A 20,290-nucleotide genomic window follows, 5' to 3' on the forward strand; every position below is an offset into this window, starting at 1 on the left:
AGACCTCTTCCCTCTGGATGTCTTTGGTCAATTTCAGCAGGCCTCCTTCTGAGTCTAAAGAATCAAGCTCTTAAAATAGTCATTCCCTGGAAAGCTTTTCATTTGGCCTTGTTGAATGAATAATCTTTAGGAATTATTCTGTACCTGGATAAACACTGGAACACTTTGTTCTTAGAGCCAGTAATTTTCCTGCATTCTTAATTCAAATCAAGTTATATCTAAAACTAAGGTCACTTTTGGCTTTAGATCAAGCATGAAATAGGTAAAAAGGAATATGTTAGTTAGGGGCATAAGATTTGTAATGGTAGGTTGTTATTTTTTATAAATAATGTAATTATAAATTTTATTTCAAGATACAACCTGAATCACCCAGTACTCCAGATCACCCTTATCCTTTACTTTTTCCATAGCATTTATCGATTTTAATATACTATATAATATATGTATTGTGTTCATCTCCTGCCTCTTCTCCACTAGAATGTCAGCTCCATGAGAGCAAGGATCTTTGTTTTGTTCCCTGATGGATCTGACATATAGTAATTGCTCAATAAATATTTGTGGACTGAGTGAATATCATAATCTATATCTCACTTCATCCCTCAAAGCTTATATTCACTTGTAACTAGTAATTATTATATTGCTATATTCCATATGAAGTAGATAGTTAACAAATTGGTAAAAATAAGACTCTACCATGAGAAAAGAATTTTAGGAATTATATCCTAAAAATGTATGAATAATTTGGAGTGCTTGAGTTTTTAATAAATTTAAATGAAACCAATAGTGTTCCTCAGATGCCCCCCAAACTTTATCAGGAAATAGAGGGTGGGAAGCTTTCAATTAAAAATACCTTTTTGATATATCTTTCTCAGATGGGAAAGCTGACAACCATGCCAGCAGCTCTAATATGTGCATCTATAAGTGTGCATGCGGCCAAAGAAGAGGAGTCCAGAAAGCATCTAGTGAAACCAGAGCAGGTAACTTGCCTACAAAAGTTTGAATTTTGTATAACAGAAATATGATGTAAAAGCTGTGAGGTTGGTTTGTTTGTTAGCTCTAGTCATCAAAAACGTCTTTGAACTATTTGTTAGGCTCGTTTTTTAAGTTGTGAGAAATAGTTACAAGGCATCTCAAAGTAAACACTATTATATTTAACCCAAACATCTAAAATCCTAACTCCAATGAAAAACAATTGGTGATTTTTCTTAACGAATAATCAATGAGTAGTACAGGGTTTTAGTTCTTCTAAGCAGTCTGACTTTTCTTTCTTAAAATGTTTATACAGGTACACCTGATATTTGGAAGCCTGAGTTTAAGAAATTCATTAAGATCTCAGTTTTGAAAGTAATTTTAAATGTTTTCTAGTTCAGTCTTCACTGTGGTACCGTACTCCCCTCTACAATAGGTACGCTAACTGGCTGTTTTCTTCTACATGAATAAAACTCTGCATTAAGGAACCTAAGGCAGTCCATTCCATTTTCTGGCAGCTCTCATTCAACTTAAGGTCCTTTCTTATGTCAAACACAAACCTGTGTCATAATTATAAGTTCTACCCATTGGCCCTGTATCTCTTGCATTGGTGCCATACAGAACAATTCTCATCTCTCTTCCACAAAACAACTCTTCAGATGTCAGTTACACTTTAAGTAGTTTTGCTTCCTGGATAAGTGTATTAGTAGTTTAACCATTCCTCATATGTCATAGCTTTGAGTTCCTTCACTTTCATGATCATTCTCTGCCAAACATGTTCAGGATGGTTAGTGTTTTCTTCGGGTGTAAGTATTTTGACTACCGCAGGATAGAGTCAGACTCTGACTTCTCTTGTTCTACATAATATATTTCTGTTAAACCTGCCTAAGATCACATTTGTTTTTATATTTATTTTTGTTTTGAGTCATCACAATCAACCTTGCTTATAATCAGCCTTTGACCATGATATAGTGATTGTGCAGTTCTCTAAAATTCATTAAACTTTTTTACATGGGCCACTGGTAAGCTATGTCTTTTCTCAGTCTGTACTTAAGCATATAGACTTTTTGGACTTAGTTACAGGTACATTTATGTCTTTTTAACTTTTATCTTGTTGATCTAATCTATCATGCCAGCCTATTGGTATCTCATTGTAGTAACTGATTCTATTCACCATTGTACTTTTCATCTTTTCTAGCCTCAAGTTATTCTTGAATTTATCTACATGCTTAGAAATATAAACTCGAGTCAAACAGGCCTGAAACTGAATCCTGACCCCACCACTGAGTAGTTGGATGGCATTGGACAGAATTCTTAACAGTGGCATAAATATTCTGTGTATGAATATACCATTTTCAAATGTACAATTTTCATAAATTTTTGGAAATTTAACATATTTCCAATTATTTTGCTAATGTAATCAATGCTTTGTCGAAACACCTTGTACATAAATCTTTATGTGCATCTATAACTGTTTCCTTAGAATAAATTTCTAGAAATGGAATTGTAAGTCAGAAGGCATGAAAAATATCAATGTATTGCCAAACTGACATACAAAAAGGTGGTATTTATTCATTTATTAAACAGAAAAATATTTCCTGAGCTTCTCTTATATATGTTTGAGTCATACACGAAGCACTGGGTAAAGTTTTATTAATTTTCATTAGCAGTCTAGAATAGATTCACTCTCCTATATACTTGCTGACTCTCAGTATTTTTTCTCCTTTTTATTAATCTTAGAGAGATGATGTTTTTAAGCCTACCTTGATACTCCTATGTTTGGAAAGCTCAAAATCTAGATTGGATAATAAGTAACTAGCATTTGTCCCTAATAGCTGAATTTACATGTTTCTGAATTTTAAAATAAATTTTTGCTCTTTACTATATTATGGAATAAACAGGATTTCTTGGTATTTATTGTATTCCCCAGTACATTTTAAATAGAATTCAATTGAATTACTTATTAAATAAAGTTGCCAGCTGAGTGCTAGGGACTATTCATATAATCAGGATTCAATCCTTGAGAAACTTAGAATTGCTGAAGGAATGAAAATGTGATTTGCATGAACTATTCCCCGGTACTTTTATTGTGTAAAGTGAGTTATGCCTTTGTTTAAATCTATTTACAATAAATCTGTACTAAGCCAGAATGCTTTATGAATGAGGTGTTCTGGTTAATTGACTCTTCTGGTAAACTTGTGGCTAATGAGAAGATCCTTTTTCAGTTCAACTCTCTTGTTAAACATCTTTTTCAACTGTATCAATATACTCCTGCCTTATTAATTATGATGTCATGAATGTAATTAAATCTCTCTATTAGAAAACTCTGCAGAGCTGTGGGGTGACCCTTTTCTTAAACCATAAAATTCTCAGTATTCAGACTGTAAAATGACTGGAGGTTGGGCTGTGTGTATACAGTCAGCCATAGACATTACCAGTTGTTTCTTTTTAAAGTATTTCTATAATATGAGTTTGACTTATTTGCTTGTCATTTGCTTGTTTTCGGCAAAAAATAACAGAGAAAAGTATTGATTTGAGAGTTCTAGTTACTTTCGTTCAATTTAATTTAAATGTTGTTTTATAGTTTACTAAATCTAATCTTAATTTCTAATTGAATACAAACAAGTTGTATTTATACAATACAATAAATGGCATTTAAGCCAGGGCCTCCAATCCAGGATCAGAATATTCATTTAAAGTGTACAGCTTGATGTTTTGACATATGTATACATCGTGAAATGATCACCACAATCAAGCTAATTAACATATATGTCACCTCATATAATTACCATTTTATTGTGTATGTGTGTGTATGTGGTGAGAACACTTAAGATCCACCCTCTTAGCAAATTTTAAGTATACAATACAACATTATTAACCATAGTCACCATGATATGTATTAGATCTCTGGAACTTACTCTTCTTGCATAACTGAAGCTTTGTACTCTTTGGCCAACACCTCCCCATTTTCCCCTCTACCTTACCCCACACCGGTAACCAGTATTCTTCTCTCTGATTTTGAGTCTATTTTAGATTATACATGTAAGTGAGATCATACAGTATTTCTCTTCTGAGTCTGCCTTATTTCACTTAGTATAATGTCCTCCAGGTTCAGCCTTGTTGTCAAAAATGGGAGGATATCCTCTTTATACCATTGTATGTATGTGTATGCATGTGTGTGTATACACACACATGCACACATATATGTATATACATTTTTAAACCATGAAATTTGCAGTCTTCAGTATTAACACGCACACACACATATACACACATACATACACACATGATATTTTCTTTATCCATTCATCTGTTGATGGACATTTAGGTTGTTTCCATATCTTGGCTATTTGAATAATGCTGCAATGAACATGGGAGGTGCAAGTATCTCTTCAAGATCCAGATTTCATTTTCTTTGGATATAGTCCCAGAAGTGGGATTACTGGATCATATGGTAGTTCTATTTTTGAGTTTTTGAGGAACCTCCATACTGTTTTCCATAATAGCTATACCAATTTACATTCCTACCAACAGTGTTTAAGGGTTCTCTTTTCTCCACATCCTTGCCAACACTTGTTATCTCGTGACTTTTTGCCATTCAACTGTTGTGAGGTGATATATCATTGTGGTTTTAATTTGCACTTCCCTGATGACTAGTGATGCTGAGCAACTTTTCATATACGTGTTGGCCATTTTTATGTCTTCTTTTGAGAAATGTCTATTACTGTTCTTTGCCCATTTTTTAGTCAGTTATTTTTTTGCTGTTGAGTTGTATGAGTTCCTTATATGTTTTGGATGTTAACCCTTATCAGATACATGGTTTGCAAATATTTTCTACCATTCTATAGGTTGCCTCTGTTGTTTCCTTTGCTGTACAGAAGCTTTTTAGTTTGATGTTGTCCCCCTTGTTTATTTTTGCTTTTGTTATCTGTGCTTTTGGGGTCATTGCTAAGACCAATGTCAAGAAGTTTTTACACTGTGCTTTCTTTTAGTAGTTTTACATTTCAGTTTTTACATTTAAGTCTTTAATCTATATTGAGTTGATATTTTATATGGTGTGAGATGGGAAATTAGGATCCAATTTCATTCTTCTGCATCTAGATACCCAGTTCTCCCAGCACCATTTATTGAAATGAGTATCCTTTCCCTACTGTGTTTTTGGCACCCTTGTCAAAGATCAGTTGGCCATAAACGCATGGGTTTATTTCTCTGTAATCTGTTCTGTTACATTGGTCTATGTGTGTTTTTATGCCAATACAATACTGTTTGGATTACTGTAACTTTGTAATATATTTTGAAATCAGGATGTGTGATACCTCCAGCTTTGTTCTTGCTCAAGACTTGCTTTTCAGGGTCTTTTTTGTTTCCATATAAAATTTAGGATTTTTCTTCTTTTTCTGTAAAGAATGCTATTGGGATTTTAATAGGAATTGCATTTAATGTGTAGATCACTTTGGGTAGCATGGACATTTTAACAATATTAATTCTTCCAATCCATGAACATGGGGTGTCTTTCCATTTTTTTTTTTTTTTTTTTTGTGGTACACGGGCCTCTCACTGTTGTGGCCTCTCCCGTTGTGGAGCACAGGCTGCGGATGCGCAGGCTCAGCGGCCATGGCTCACGGGCCCAGCTGCTCCACGGCATGTGGGATCTTCCCGGACCAGGGCACGAACCCGTGTCCCCTGCATCGGCAGGCAGACTCTCAACCACTGCGCCACCAGGGAAGCCCATTTTTGTGTCTTTAATTTCCTTCATCAGTTTTTTTATAATTTTCAGTGTACAAGTCTTTCACCTCTGGTTGAGTTTATTCTTAACTGTTTCATTCTTTTTATTGCTATTGGAAATGGAATTGTTTTCTTAATTTTTTTTGGATAGTTCATTGTTAGTGTATAGAAACACAACTGATATTTTGTATGTCGATTTTGTATCTTGCAGCTTTAGTGAATTTGTTTATTAATTCTAATAGTTTGTGGTTGTCGTTAGAGTTTTCTACATACATGATTGTGTCTTCTGCAGATATTTAACTTCTTCCTTTCTGATTTGAATTCCTTATATTTCTTTTTCTTGTCTAGTTGCTCTGGCTAGGACTTCCAATACTATGTTAAATGGAAGTTTCAGATGTGGACACCCTTGACTTGTACTGGATTTGGAGAATAAGTTTTCAGTTTTTCCCAATTGATTTTGATGTTAGCTGTGGGCTTTTCATATATGATGTTTATTGAATTAAGTTCTTTCTATACCTATTTTGTTGAGAGCTTTTTCTCATGAATGGATTTTGAATTTTGTAAAATGCTTTTTCTGTATCTACTGAGGTGATCACAAATGTGGTTTTCATCCTTTATTCTGTTAATGTGGTGTGTCACATTGATACACATATGGTGAATCATCCTTGCATCTGAGGGATACAGTCCACTTGTTCCTGTTGTATAATCCTGTTAATATGCTGTTGAATTTAGTTTGCTATTACTTTATTGAGGATTTTTGCATCTGTGTTTGTTAGGGATATTGGCTTGTAGTTTTCTTTTCCTGTAGTGCCTTTGTCTGGCTTTAATATCAGAGTGATACCATCAAATGAATTTGGAAGTGTTCCCTCTTCTATTTTTTGGGAGAGTTTAAGAAGAACTGGTATTCTTCGAATACCATTCTTCACCCATGAAGCCATCTGACCTTGGGTTCTTCTTTGTTGAGGGATTTTTGATTACTGATTCAATCTCCTTATTGGTTATTGGTCTGTTCAGGCTTTCTATTTCTTCTTGATTCAGTCTTGGTAAGTTGTTAGTTTCTAGAAAGTTATCAATTTCTTCTAAGTTATCAAATTGTTGGCATATACCTATTCATAATAATCCTTTATTATCCTTTTTGTTTCTGAGGCATCCACTGTAATGTCTTATCTTTCATTTCTAATTTTATTTATTTGAATCTACTCTTTTTTTATTAGTCTAGCTAAGAGTTTGTCAATTTTGTTTACCATTTCAATAAATACTTTTATCATAAACCTTTCAAGTGTGCTTGAATGCCCATATCTATGAAGGAAAATACTTTACAGCACTGGTTCTTAACCATTTTGACCCGTTTGAGAATCTGACGAAAACTTCGGATGCTCTTCCTAGAAAAGTACATATACAAAATTTTGCTTACAGTAGACCACAAATAACAAACCTGTTCTTTAAACTGTTAAGCTAATTTATACTAGGGTATAAATGAAGAATCAGTAGGTTTTGATTAGGATAGAAGAGAAAACAAGAACACTTAATGACTCATAAAGTTTGGAATTGAGGAGCATAAAGAATAGAGAGGATGGGGACATAATGGACAAATGTTATCTACTTTAACACCCATGCATCCACATGCATTCTTCCTTGAGGAGTTGGGGAACTTCCTTACTTGCTGTGTGCGTGCTTTTTATGCATGTAGTGCACCTTTAATATAAAATTGCACCTCTGACCTTCCTAGCTATACATAGTTGCCAATGTGGTGAATTTAAATTTCAAGTATTAGTCTGGAAAGATAAACACTTTAATCCTGGTACAGGTAGCAAAGGCTCATTTATCTAATGGTAAAAACAAGACTTTTGTGACCCATTACTGTTAAAGTTTTACAAAACCTACACTGTTTCATGTTTGTTGCTGATAGAAGATCAAATCTGAAGCTATTAATAATCTAGTTCCCTTGCTGTTGATTTGTAAACTTGATTCTCCCCAAATATGTCTTTACCAAACCTTATAGAAAGGTGCTATACCCTGAACATAAAGTAAAAAATAAGTATTTTTGAAGGAAATAAGTCCTTACCTCATTAAATTTTTCATAATTCTTTTATGTTTTATATTTGTATTTATTAAATATGGATTGGAACCAAAAGACTGTTTAATCAGTTTATGAAAGGTATAAAAATAATAACATGATGAACAACCATATACCTACCTACTACCCAGTTTAAAGGAAAAACAAAATAAAATACCCTGATTCTCATCCCATTCCCTATCCATTCAGAGATAACCACTACCCTACCCTGAATTTTGATTATTGTTCCCTTTCTTAATTTTTTAACTTCACCTTATATGTCTGTATTACTAAACAATGTTTTTGAGCTATATATTGATAGAAATATATTACATATAATTTTCTACATTTTACCTTTTTTGCTCTACAAATACTTTTTTATGCTCAAATTCCTGAAATCCATCCAGATTTTTCCATGTACCTGTAATTTATATATTTTCCCCTAATTTATAGTATTTCATTTTGTGGATATATCCCAGTTTAATTATCCATTCTACTGCTGACAGACATTTGAGGTGTTTCCAGATTTTTGCAATTAAAATGTTGCTGTGAACATTATTGTACATATTTCTAGGTACACAATTACAATCGTTTCTCTAAATATACCTAGGAGTGGAACTACTGAGTCATACAATATGTATCATTTTCAAATTTGCTATAGTATGCCAAATTGTTTTTCAAAGTATATGTACCAATTTACATTCCCATAAGCAGTATATAGATGTTGAGGTTGCTCCACATTCATGTCAACACTTGATATTGTCAGACTTTAGTTTGCCAAACAGTTGGAGCTGAAATGCTATCTCATTGTGGTTTTCATTTGCATTTCCATGTTATTAATGAAGTTGAACATCATTTTATATATTAGTCATTTTAGTGGTTATGTACAGGTATAGCACTGTACATTTAACTTGCATTTTTCTAATGACTAATTATGTTGAGCATCTTTTCATGTGTTTATTTGCCATTCTTCTTTGGTGAAGAGTATGTTAAAATGTTTGGCCCATTTTCATTAGGTTGTTTGTTTTGTTATTATTGAGCTTTGAAAGTTTTTTATATATTTCTGGATTTTCATCCCTATATCAGGTATATAGGTATGTGTTTTGCAAATATTTTCTCCCAAACTGTGGCTTATCTCTTCCTTCTGTATTACTTTTTCATTGTTTCTGTAACAAACTACCATGAAATTAGTGATTTTAAACAGCAAAATTTTATTATAGTTTCTGTTAAGTTAGAATTCTAACACATGTACATTGGGCTAAAGTCAAGATGTTGGCAGGGTTGCATTTCTTTCTGAAGGCCGTTGAGAAAATCCATTTCTTTGTTGTATCATCTTGTAGAGACTGGCCCACTTTCCTTGGTTTGTGGTCCAATTCCTCCATTTTCAAAGCCAGGAAAAGTAGTGTAAGTCATTCTCATGTCACATAACTCTGACCATGCTTCTGTAGTCACATCTTCTGTCATTACCATTCCACCTCCCTCTTCTACTTTTAATGTCTTGTGATTACTTTGAACCCACCCAGATAATCCAAGAAAATCTTCCTATCTTAAGGTCACCTGATTAATGTTAATTACATATGCAACCTTAACTCCACTTTGCCATTGTAACATAACATATTCGTGGCTTCTGTAGATTAAGACATAAATGTCTTTGGGTGGGGAATCGTTCTGCACACATTACCTCCTTTTAAAAGTGTCTTTTGAGGAACAGAAAATTTTAATTTTATAAATTCCAATTTATTCATTTTTGAATTTATGGATTATTATTTTGCTGTCATGTCTGAGACATTTTTGCCTAACGAAAAGTCACAAGCATTTATTCATGTTTTAGTTGTTTTTCTTTTCTTACAATTAGTTGGGTTTTAGTATATTTAGAGTTGTGCAATCATTACTGCTAATTTTATTTTTTTTTTAATTTTATTGGAGTATGGTTGATTTACCATGTTGTGTTACTTTCAAGTGTACAGCAAAGTGAATCAGTTATACATATACACATATCCACTCTTTTTTAGATTCCTTTCCCATATAGGCCATTACAGACTATTAAGTAGAGTTCTCTGTGCTGTACAGTAGGTCCTGATTGGTTACCTATTTTATATACAGTAGTGTGTATATGTCAATCCCAATCTCCCAACTTATCCCTCCCCCACCCCTTGCCCGCTGGTAACCATAAACTTGTTTTCTACATCTGTAACTCTATTTCTGTTTTGTAGATAAGTTCATTTATACCTTTTTTTTAGATTCCACATATAAGTGATATCATATGATACTTGTCTTTCTCTGTCTGACTTACTTCACTCAGTATGAGTCTCCAGGTCCATCCATGTTGTTGCAAATGTGGTTGCAAATTTCGTTCTTTTTAATGGCTGACTAATATTCCATTGTATATATGTACCACATCTTCTTTATCCATTCCTCTGTTGATGGACATTTAGGTTGCTTCCATGTCCTGGCTATTGTAAATAGTGCTGCAATGAACATTGGGGTGCAGGTATCATTTCAAATTATGTTTTTCTTCAGATATATGCCCAGGAGTGAGGTCGCTGGATCATATGGTAGCTCTATTTTAGTTTTTTAAAGAACCTCCATACTGTTCCCCAGAGTGGCTATACCAATTTACATTCCCACGAATAGTGTAGGATGGTTCCCTTTGCTCCGCACACTCTCCAGCATTTATTGTTTGTAGGTTTTTTGATGATGGCCATTCTAACCACTGTGAGGTGATACCTCATTGTAGTTTTGATTTCCATTTCTCTAATAATTAGTGATGTTGAGCATCTTTTCATGTGCTTTTTAGCCATGTGTATGTCTTCTTTGGAAAAATATCTATATCCTCCATCCATTTTTTGATTAGGGTGTTTGTCTTTTTGATATTGAGCTCCATGAACTGTTTGTATATTTTGGAGATTAATCCCTTGTTGGTTGCTTCATTTGCAAATATTTTCTCCCATTCTGAGGGTTGCCTTTTTGTTTTGTTTATGCTTTCCTTTGCTATGCAAAAGCTTTTAAGTTTCATTAGGTCCCATTTGTTTACTTTTGTTTTTATTTTCATTACTCTAAGAGGTGGAACCAAAATGATACTGCTGCGATTTATGTCAGTGTTCTGCCTATATTTTTCTCTAAGAGTTTTATAGTATCTGGCCTTACATTTAGGTCTTTAATACATTTTGAGTTTATTTTTGTGTATGGTATTAGGGAGTGTTCTAATTTCATTTGTTTACATGTAGCTGTCCAGTCTTCTCAGCACCACTTATTGAAGAGGCTGTCTTTCCTTCATTGTGTATTCTTGCCTCCTTTGTCATAGATTAGGTGACAATAGGTGTGTGGGTTTATCTCGCAGCTTTCTATCCTGTTCCACTGAGCTATACTTCTGTTTTTGTGCCAATACCATACTGTCTTGATTACTGTAGCTTTGTAGTATAGTCCGAAGTCAGGGAGCCTGATTCCTCCAGCTACGTCTGTTTTCCTCAGGATTGCTTTGGCTATTCGGGGTCTTTTGTGTTTCCATACAAATTGTAAAATTTTTTGTTCTAGTTCTGTGAAAAATGCCCTTGGTAATTTGATAGAGATTGCATTGAATATGTAGATTGCCCTGGGTAGTATAGTCATTTCCCAATATTGATTCTTCCATTCCAGGAACATGGTCTATCTCTCCATCAGTTTGTGTTATCTTTTATTACTTTCATCAGTATCTTATAGTTTTCTAAGTACAGGTCTTTTGCCTCCTTAGGTAGGTTTATTCCTAGGTTTTTGTGTGTGTGTGTGTGTGGTATACGAGCCTCTCACTGTTGTGGCCTCTCCCGTTGCGGAGCACAGGCTCCGGACACACGGGCCCAGTGGCCATGGCTTGCAGGCTCAGCCGGTCCACAGCATGTGGGATCCTCCCGGACCGGGGCACGAACCCGTGTCCCCTGCATTGGCAGGCAGACTCTCAACCACTGCGCCACCAGGGAAGCCCATATTCCTAGGTATTTTATTTTTTCTGATGCAATGGTAAATGGGATTGTTTCCTTAATTTCTCTTTCTGAACTTTCATTGTTAGTGTGTAGGAATGCAAAAGATTTCTGTATATTAATTTTGTATCCTGCAACTTTACCACATTCGTTGATGAACTCTAGTAGTTTTCTGGTAGCATCTTTAGGGTTTTCTATGTATAAAATCCTATCATCTCCAGAGATAGTTTTACTATTGAGTTGATCATGTTTTTTCTTCTTCAATTTGTTAATAGGGTGCATCACATTGATTGATTTGCATGTGTTGAAGAATCCTTGCATCCCTGGGATAAATCCCACTTGATCATGGTGTATAATCTTTTTAATGTGTGGTTGGATTTGGTTTGGTAGTATTTTCTTGATGATTTTTGCATCTATGTTCATCAGTAATATTGGCCTGTAATTTTCTTTTTTTGTGATACCGTTTTTGGTTTTGGTATCAGGGTGGTGGTGGCCTTGTAGAATGAGCTTGGGTATGTTCCTTCCTCTAATTTTTTGGAAGAGTTTCAGAGGAGTAGGTGTTAAGTCTTCTCTAGATGTTTGATAGAATTCACCTGTGAAGCCATCAGTTCCTGGACTTTTGTTTGTTGGAAGATACTTAATCACAGCTTCAATCAGTTTCAGTGTTTCTGATTGGTCTTTTCATATTTTCTATTTCTTCCTTGTTCAGTCTTGGAAGGTTGTACCTTTCTAAGAATTTGTCCATTTCTTCTAGGTTGTCCATTTTATTGGCATATAGTTGCTTGTAGTAGTCTCATGGTCCTCTGTGTTTCTGTGCTATCAGTTGTAACTTCTTTTCATTTCTAATTTTATTGATTTGAGTCCTCTCTCATTTTTTCTTGATTAGTCTGGCTAAATGTTTATCAATTTTGTTTATCTCTTCAAAGAACAAGCCTTTAGTTTCATTGATCTTTGTTTTCTTCATCTCTATTTCATTTATTTCTCCTCTGATCTTTATGATTTCTTTCCTTCTACTAACTTCAGGTTTTGTTTCTTCTCTTTTCTTTAGTTGCTTTAGGTATAAGGACAGATTGTTTATTTGAGATTTTTGTTTATCTTGTTTCTTGAGATAAGATTGTATTGCTATAAGCTTCCCTCTTAAAACTGCTTTTGCTGCATCCCATAGGTTTTGGGTCATCATCTTTTCACTGCCATTTTTTTCTAGGTAATTTTTTATTTCCTCTTTGATTTCTTTAGTCATCCATTGGTTATTTAGTAACATATTGTTTAGCCTCCACATGTTTGCGTTTTTTACAGTTTTTCCTGTAATTGATTTTAATCTCATAGTGTTGTGGTCAGAAAAGATGCTTGATATGATTTCAGTTTTCTTAAATTTACCAAGGCTCGATTTGTTACCCATGATGTGATCTATCCTGGAGAACGTTTCTGTGCACTTGGGAGGAAAGTGTATTCAGCTGCTTTTGGATGGAATGTCTTATAAATATCAGTTAAGTCTATCTGGTCTAATGTGGCATTTAAGGCTTGTGTTTCCTTATTTATTTTCTGTCTGGATGATCTGTCCATTCATGTAAGTGGGGTGCTAAAGTCCCCCACTATTATTGTTTTACTGTTTATTTCCCCTTTTATGGCTGTTATCCTTTGTCCTATATATTGAGGTGCTCCTATGTTGGGTGCATATATATTTACAATTGTTATATCGTCTTCTTGGATTGATCTCTTGATCATTATGTAGTGTCCTTCCTTGTCCCTTGTAATAGTCTTTATTTTAAAAGTCTGTATTGTCTGATATGAGTATTGCTACCCTAGCTTTCTTTTGATTTCCATTTGCATGGAATATCTTTTTCCATCCCCTCACTTTCAGTCTGTATGTGTCCCTAGGTTTGAAGTGGCTGTCTTGTAAACAGCCTATATACGGGTCTTGTTTGTGTATCCATTCAGCCAGTCTGTGTCTTTTGGTTGAAGCTTTTAATCCATTTACATTTAAGGTAATTATCGATATGTATGTTCCTACTGCCATTTTTGTAATTGTTTTGGGTTTGTTTTTTTTGGTCTTTTATCTGCCCTTTCTCTTTTGTTCTCTTCTTTTGTGGTTTGATGACCATCTTTAGTGTTGTGTTTGGGTTACTTTTTTATGTGTATATCTATTGTCATTTTTTGGTTTACATTTCCCATGAGGTTTTGATAAAGCAGCCTATATAGAGAAGGTTGTTTTAAGTTGGTGGCCTCTTAATTTCAAATACAATTCCCATTTCCTGCATTTATATTCTCTTCTCACAGTTGCTCATTTTGATATCATATTTGTGTAAGGATGATTTCCTGCTTTTACTGTATGTTTGCCTTTACCAGTGAGCTTTCCCGTTTGTAATTTCCCTGTTTCTAGTTGGGGCCTCTTTTTTTTTTTTCCTCTGCCTAGAGAAGTTCCTTTTGCATTTGTTGTATAGCTGGTTTGGTGGTGCTGAACTCTCTTAGCTTTTGCTTCTCTGTAACGCTTTTGATTTCTCCTTCAAGTCTGACCAAGAGCCTTGCTGGGTAGGGTATTCTTGGTTGTAGGTTTTTCCCTTTCATCACTTGAAATATATCCTGCCCCTCTCTTCTGGCCTACAGAGTTTCTGCTGAAAAATCAGCTGATAACCTTATGGGGATTCCCTTGTGTGTTATTTTTTGCTTTTTCCTTGCTGCTTTTAATATTTTTTCTTTGTATTTAATTTTTGTTAGTTTGAGTAATATGTGCCTTGTTATGGTCCTCCTTGGGTTTATCCGGTATGGCACTCTGCGATTCCTGGACTTGGGTGACTATTTCCTTTCTCATGTTAAGGAAGTTTTTGACTATAATCTCTCAAAGTATTTTCATTTTTTATTTATTTATTTATTTATTTATTTATTTATTTTTAACATCTTTATTGGGGTATAATTGCTTTACAATGGTGTGTTTCTGCTTTATAACAAAGTGAATCAGTCATACATAAACATATGTTCCCATATGTCTTCCCTCTTGCGTCTCCCTCCCTCCCACCCTCCCTATCCCACCCCTCCAGGCTGTCACAAAGCACCGAGCCAATACCCCTGTGCCATGCGGCTGCTTCCCACTAGCTATCTACCTTACTACGTTTGTTAGTGTGTATATGCCCATGACTCTCTCTCGCCCTGTCACAGCTCACTCTTCCCCCTCCCCATAACCTCAAGTCTGTTCTCTAGGAGGTCTGCGTCTTTATTCCTGCTTTACCCCTAGGTTCTTCATGACATTTTTTTTCTTAAATTCCATATATATGTGTTAGCATACGGTATTTGTCTTTTTCTTTCTGACTTACTTCACTCTGTATGACAGACTCTAGGTCTATCCACCTCATTACAAATAGCTCAATTTCGTTTCTTTTTATGGCTGAGTAATATTCCATTGTATATATGTGCCACATCTTCTTTATCCATTCATCCGATGATGGACACTTAGGTTGTTTCCATCTCCGGGCTATTGTAAATAGAGCTGCAATGAACATTTTGGTACATGACTCTTTTTGAATTATGGTTTTCTCAGGGTATATGCCCAGTAGTGGGATTGCTGGGTCATATGGTAGTTCTATTTGTACTTTTTAAGGAACCTCCATACTGTTCTCCATAGTGGCTGAACCAATTCACATTCCCACCAGCAGTGCAAGAGTGTTCCCTTTTCTCCACACCCTCTCCAGCATTTATTGTTTCTAGATTTTTTGATGATGGCCATTCTGACTGCTGTGAGATGATATCTCATTGTAGTTTTGATTTGCATTTCTCTAATGATTAATGATGTTGAGCATTCTTTCATGTGTTTGTTGGCAGTCTGTATATCTTCTTTGGAGAAATGTCTATTTAGGTCTTCTGCCCATTTTTGGATTGGGTTGTTTGTTTTCTTGTTATTGAGCTGCATGAGCTGCTTGTAAATTTTAGAGATTAATCCTTTGTTGGTTGCTTCATTTGCAAATATTTTCTCCCATTCTGAGGGTTGTCTTTTGGTCTTGTTTATGGTTTCCTTTGCTGTGCAAAAGCTTTGAAGTTTCATTAGGTCCCATTTGTTTATTTTTGTTTTTATTTCCATTACTCTAGGAGGTGGGTCAGAAAGGATCTTGCTGTGATTTATGTCATAGAGTGTTCTGCCTATGTTTTCCTCTAATAGTTTGATAGTTTCTGGCCTTACATTTAGGTCTTTAATCCATTTTGAGCTTATTTTTGTGTATGGTGTTAGGGAGTGATCTAATCTCATACTTTTACATGTACCTGTCTAGTTTTCCCAGCACCACTTATTGAAGAGGCTGTCCTTTCTCCCCTGTACATTACTGCCACCTTTATCAAAGATAAGGTGTCCATATGTGCATGGGTTTATCTCTGGGCTTTCTATCCTGTTCCATTGATCTATCTTTCTGTTTTTGTGCCAGTACCATACCGTCTTGATAACTGTAGCTTTGTAGTATAGTCTGAAGTCAGGGAGCCTGATTCCTCCAGTTCCTTCTTTCGTTCTCAAGATTGCTTTGGCTATTCGGGGTCTTTTGTGTTTCCATACAAATTGTAAAATTTTTTGTTCTAGTTCTGTGAAAAATGCCAGTGGTAGTTTGATAGGGATTGCATTGAATCTATAGATTGCTTTGGGTAGTAGAGTCATTTTCACAATGTTGATTCTTCCAATCCAAGAACATGGTATATCTCTCCATCTATTTGTATCATGTTTAATTTCTTTCATCAGTGTCTTATAATTTTCTGCATACAGGTCTTTTGTCTCCTTAGGTAGGTGTATTCCTAGATATTTTATTCTTTTTGTTGCAGTGGTAAATGGGAGTGTTTTCTTGATTTCACTTTCAGATTTTTCATCATTAGTATATAGGAATGCCAGAGATTTCTGTGCATTAATTTTGTATCCTGCCACTTTACCAAATTCATTGATTAGCTCTAGTAGTTTTCTGGTAGCCTCTTTAGGGTTCTCTATGTATAGGATCATGTCATCTGCAAACAGTGACAGCTTTACTTCTTCTTTTCCGATTTGGATTCCTTTTATTTCCTTTTCTTCTCTGATTGCTGTGTCTAAAACTTCCAAAACTATGTTGAATAGGAGTGGTGAGAGTGGGCAACCTTGTCTTGTTCCTGATCTTAGTGGAAATGCTTTCAGTTTTTCACCATTGAGGATGATGTTTGCTGTGGGCTTGTCATATATGGCCTTTATTATGTTGAGGAAAGTTCCCTCTATGCCTACTTTCTGCAGGGTTTTTATCATAAATGGGTGTTGAATTTTGTCAAAAGCTTTCTCTGCATCTATTGAGATGATCATATGGTTTTTCTCCTTCAATTTGTTAATATGGTTTATCACATTGATAGATTTGCGTATATTGAAGAATCCTTGCATTCCTGGAATAAACCCCACGTGATCATGGTGTATGATCCTTTTAATGTGCTGTTGGATTCTGTTTGCTAGTATTTTGTTGAGGATTTTTGCATCTATGTTCATCAGTGATATTGGCCTGTAGTTTTCTTTCTTTGTGACATCCTTGTCTGGTTTTGGTATCAAGGTGATGGTGGCCTCGTAGAAGGAGTTTGGGAGTGTTCCTCCCTCTGCTATATTTTGGAAGAGTTTGAGAAGGATAGGTGTTAGCTCTTCTCTAAATGTTTGATAGAATTCGCCTATGAAGCCATCTGGTCCTGGGCTTTTCTTTGTTGGAAGATTTTTAATCACAGTTTCAATTTCAGTGCTTGTGATTGGTCTGTTCATATTTTCTCTTCTTCCTGATTCAGTCTTGGCAGGTTGTGCATTTCTAAGAATTTGTCCATTTCTTCCAGATTGTCCATTTTATTGGCATAGAGTTGCTTGTAGTAATCTCTCATGATCTCTTTTATTTCTGCAGTGTCAGTTGTTACCTCTCCTTTTTCATTTCTAATTCTATTGATTTGAGTCTTCTCCCTTTTTTTCTTGATGAGTCTGGGTAGTGGTTTATCTATTTTGTTTATCTTCTCAAAGAACCAGCTTTTAGTTTTATTGATCTTTGCTATTGTTTCCTTCATTTCTTTTTCATTTATTTCTGATCTGATCTTTATGATTTCTTTCCTTCTGCTAGCTTTGGGGTTTTTTTGTTCTTCTTTCTCTAATTGCTTGAGGTGCAAGTTTAGGTTGTTTATTCGAGATGTTTCCTGCTTCTTAAGGTGGGCTTGTATTGCTATAAACTTCCCCCTTAGAACTGCTTTTGCTGCATCCCACAGGTTTTGGGTCGTTGTGTCTCCATTGTCATTTGTTTCTAGGTATTTTTTGATTTCCTCTTTGATTTCTTCAGTGATCACTTCATTATTAAGTAGTGTATTGTTTAGCCTCCATGTGTTTGTATTTTTTACAGATCGTTTCCTGTAATTGATATCTAGTCTCATGGCGTTGTGGTCAGAAAAGATACTTGATACAATTTCAATTTTCTTAAATTTACCAAGGCTTGATTTGTGACCTAAGATATGATCTATCCTGGAGAATGTTCCATGAGCACTTGAGAAAAATGTGTATTCTGTTGTTTTTGGATGGAGTGTCCTATAAATATCAATTAAGTCCATCTTGTTTAATGTATCATTTAAAGCTTGTGTTTCCTTATTTATTTTCATTTTGGATGATCTGTCCATGGGTGAAAGTGGGGTGTTTAAGTCCGCTACTATGAATGTGTTACTGTCGATTTCCCCTTTTATGGCTGTTAGTATTTGCCTTATGTATTGAGGTGCTCCTATGTTGGGTGCATAAATATTTACAATTGTTATATCTTCTTCTTGGATCGATCCCTTGATCATTATGTAGTGTCCTTCTTTGTCTCTTTTAATAGTCCTTATTTTAAAGTCTATTTTGTCTGATATGAGAATTGCTACTCCAGCTTTCTTTTGGTTTCCATTTGCATGGAATATCTTTTTCCATCCCCTTACTTTCAGTCTGTATGTGTCTCTAGGTCTGAAGTGGGTCTCTTGTACACAGCATATATAAGGGTCTTGTTTTTGGATCCATTCAGCTAATCTGTGTCTTTTGGTGGGAGCATTTAGTCCATTTACATTTAAGGTAATTATCGATATGTATGTTCCTATTCCCATTTTCTTAATTGTTTTGGGTTCGTTATTATAGGTCTTTTCCTTCTCTTGTGTTTCTTGCCTAGAGAAGATCCTTTAGCATTTGTTGTAAAGCTGGTTTGGTGGTGCTGAACTCTCTCAGCTTTTGCTTGTCTGTAAAGGTTTTAATTTCTCCATCAAATCTGAATGAGATCCTTGTTGGGTAGAGTAGTCTTGGCTGCAGGTTTTTCTCCTTCATCAGTTTCAGTATGTCCTGCCACTCCCTTCTGGCTTGTAGGGTTTCTGCTGAGAGATCAGCTGTTAACCTTATGGGGATTCCCTTATGTGTTATTTGTTGTTTTTCCCTTGCTGCTTTTAATATGCTTTCTTTGTATTTCATTTTTGACAGTTTGATTAATATGTGTCTTGGCGTATTTCTCCTTCGATTTATCCTGTATGGGACTCTCTGTGCTTCCTGGACTTGATTAACTATTTCCTTTCCCATATTAGGGACGTTTTCAACTATAATCTCTTCAAATATTTTCTCAGTCCCTTTCTTTTTCTCTTCTTCTTCTGGAACCCCTATAATTCGATTGTTGGTGCGTTTAATGTTGTCCCAGAGGTCTCTGAGACTGTCCTCAGTTGTTTTCATTCTTTTTTCTTTATTCTGCGCTGCAGTAGTTATTGCCAGTATTTTATCTTCCAGGTCACTTATCCGTTCTTTTGCCTCAGTTATTCTGCTATTGATCCCATCTAGAGTACTTTTAATTTCATTTATTGTGTTGTTCATTGTTGCTTGTTTCATCTTTAGTTCTTCTAGGTCCTTGTTAATTGAGTCTTGCATTTTGTCCATTCTATTGTCCATTCTATCTCCAAGATTTCGGATCAACCTTACTATCATTATTCTGAATTCTTTTTCAGGTAGACTGCCTATTTCCTCTTCATTTGTTAGGTCTGGTGCATTTTTATCTTGCTCCTTTATCTGCTTTGTGTTTTTCTGTCTTCTCATTTTGCTTATCTTACTGTGTTTGGGGTCTCCTTTTTGCAGGCTGCAGGTTCGTAGTTCCTCCTGTTTTTGATGTCTGTCTCCAGTGGCTAAGGTTGGTTCAGTGGGTTGTGTAGGCTTCCTGGTGGAGGGGACTAGTGCCTGTGTTGTGGTGGATGAGGCTGGATCTTGTCTCTCTAGTGGGCAGGTTCACGTCTGGTGGTGTGTTTTGGGGTGTCTGTGGCCTTATTATGATTTTAGGCAGCCTCTCTGCTAATGGGTGGGGTTGTGTTCCTGTTTTTCTAGTTGTTTGGCATAGGTTTTCCAGCACTGTGGCTTGCTGGTCGTTGAGTGAAGCTGGGTGCTGGTGTTAAGATGGAGGTCTCTGGGAGATTTTCGCTGTTTGATATTATGTGGAGCTGGGAGGTCTCTTGTTAACCAGTGTCCTGAAGTTGGCTCTCCTACCTCAGAGGCAGAGCCCTGCCTCCTGACTGGAGTACCAAGAGCTTTTCATCCACACGGCTCAGGATAAAAGGGAGAAAAAGTAGAGGGAATTAGTAGAAGTATGAGGAAAGAAAC

At 35.5% G+C, this 20,290-nt stretch overlaps 1 protein-coding gene across 6 annotated transcripts in view; it reads left to right on the forward strand.

Moving 5' to 3' along the window:
• APOOL (apolipoprotein O like) overlaps nucleotides 1-20,290 on the forward strand; it is a 125,735-nt gene that overhangs the window by 41,692 nt on the left and 63,753 nt on the right. For all 6 annotated transcript variants that reach the window (XR_007474935.1, XM_049705147.1, XM_049705149.1 and 3 more), the window contains exon 3: nucleotides 873-977. Coding sequence is in view for 5 of the 6 variants with exons in the window: in XM_049705147.1 (XP_049561104.1) it covers nucleotides 873-977 (105 nt within the window). In the remaining variant the exon portion in view is untranslated. The remainder of the gene's footprint in view (nucleotides 1-872; nucleotides 978-20,290) is intronic.

This window comes from Orcinus orca, chromosome X (genome assembly GCF_937001465.1).
Source record: "Orcinus orca chromosome X, mOrcOrc1.1, whole genome shotgun sequence".
NCBI lineage: Eukaryota > Metazoa > Chordata > Mammalia > Artiodactyla > Delphinidae > Orcinus > Orcinus orca.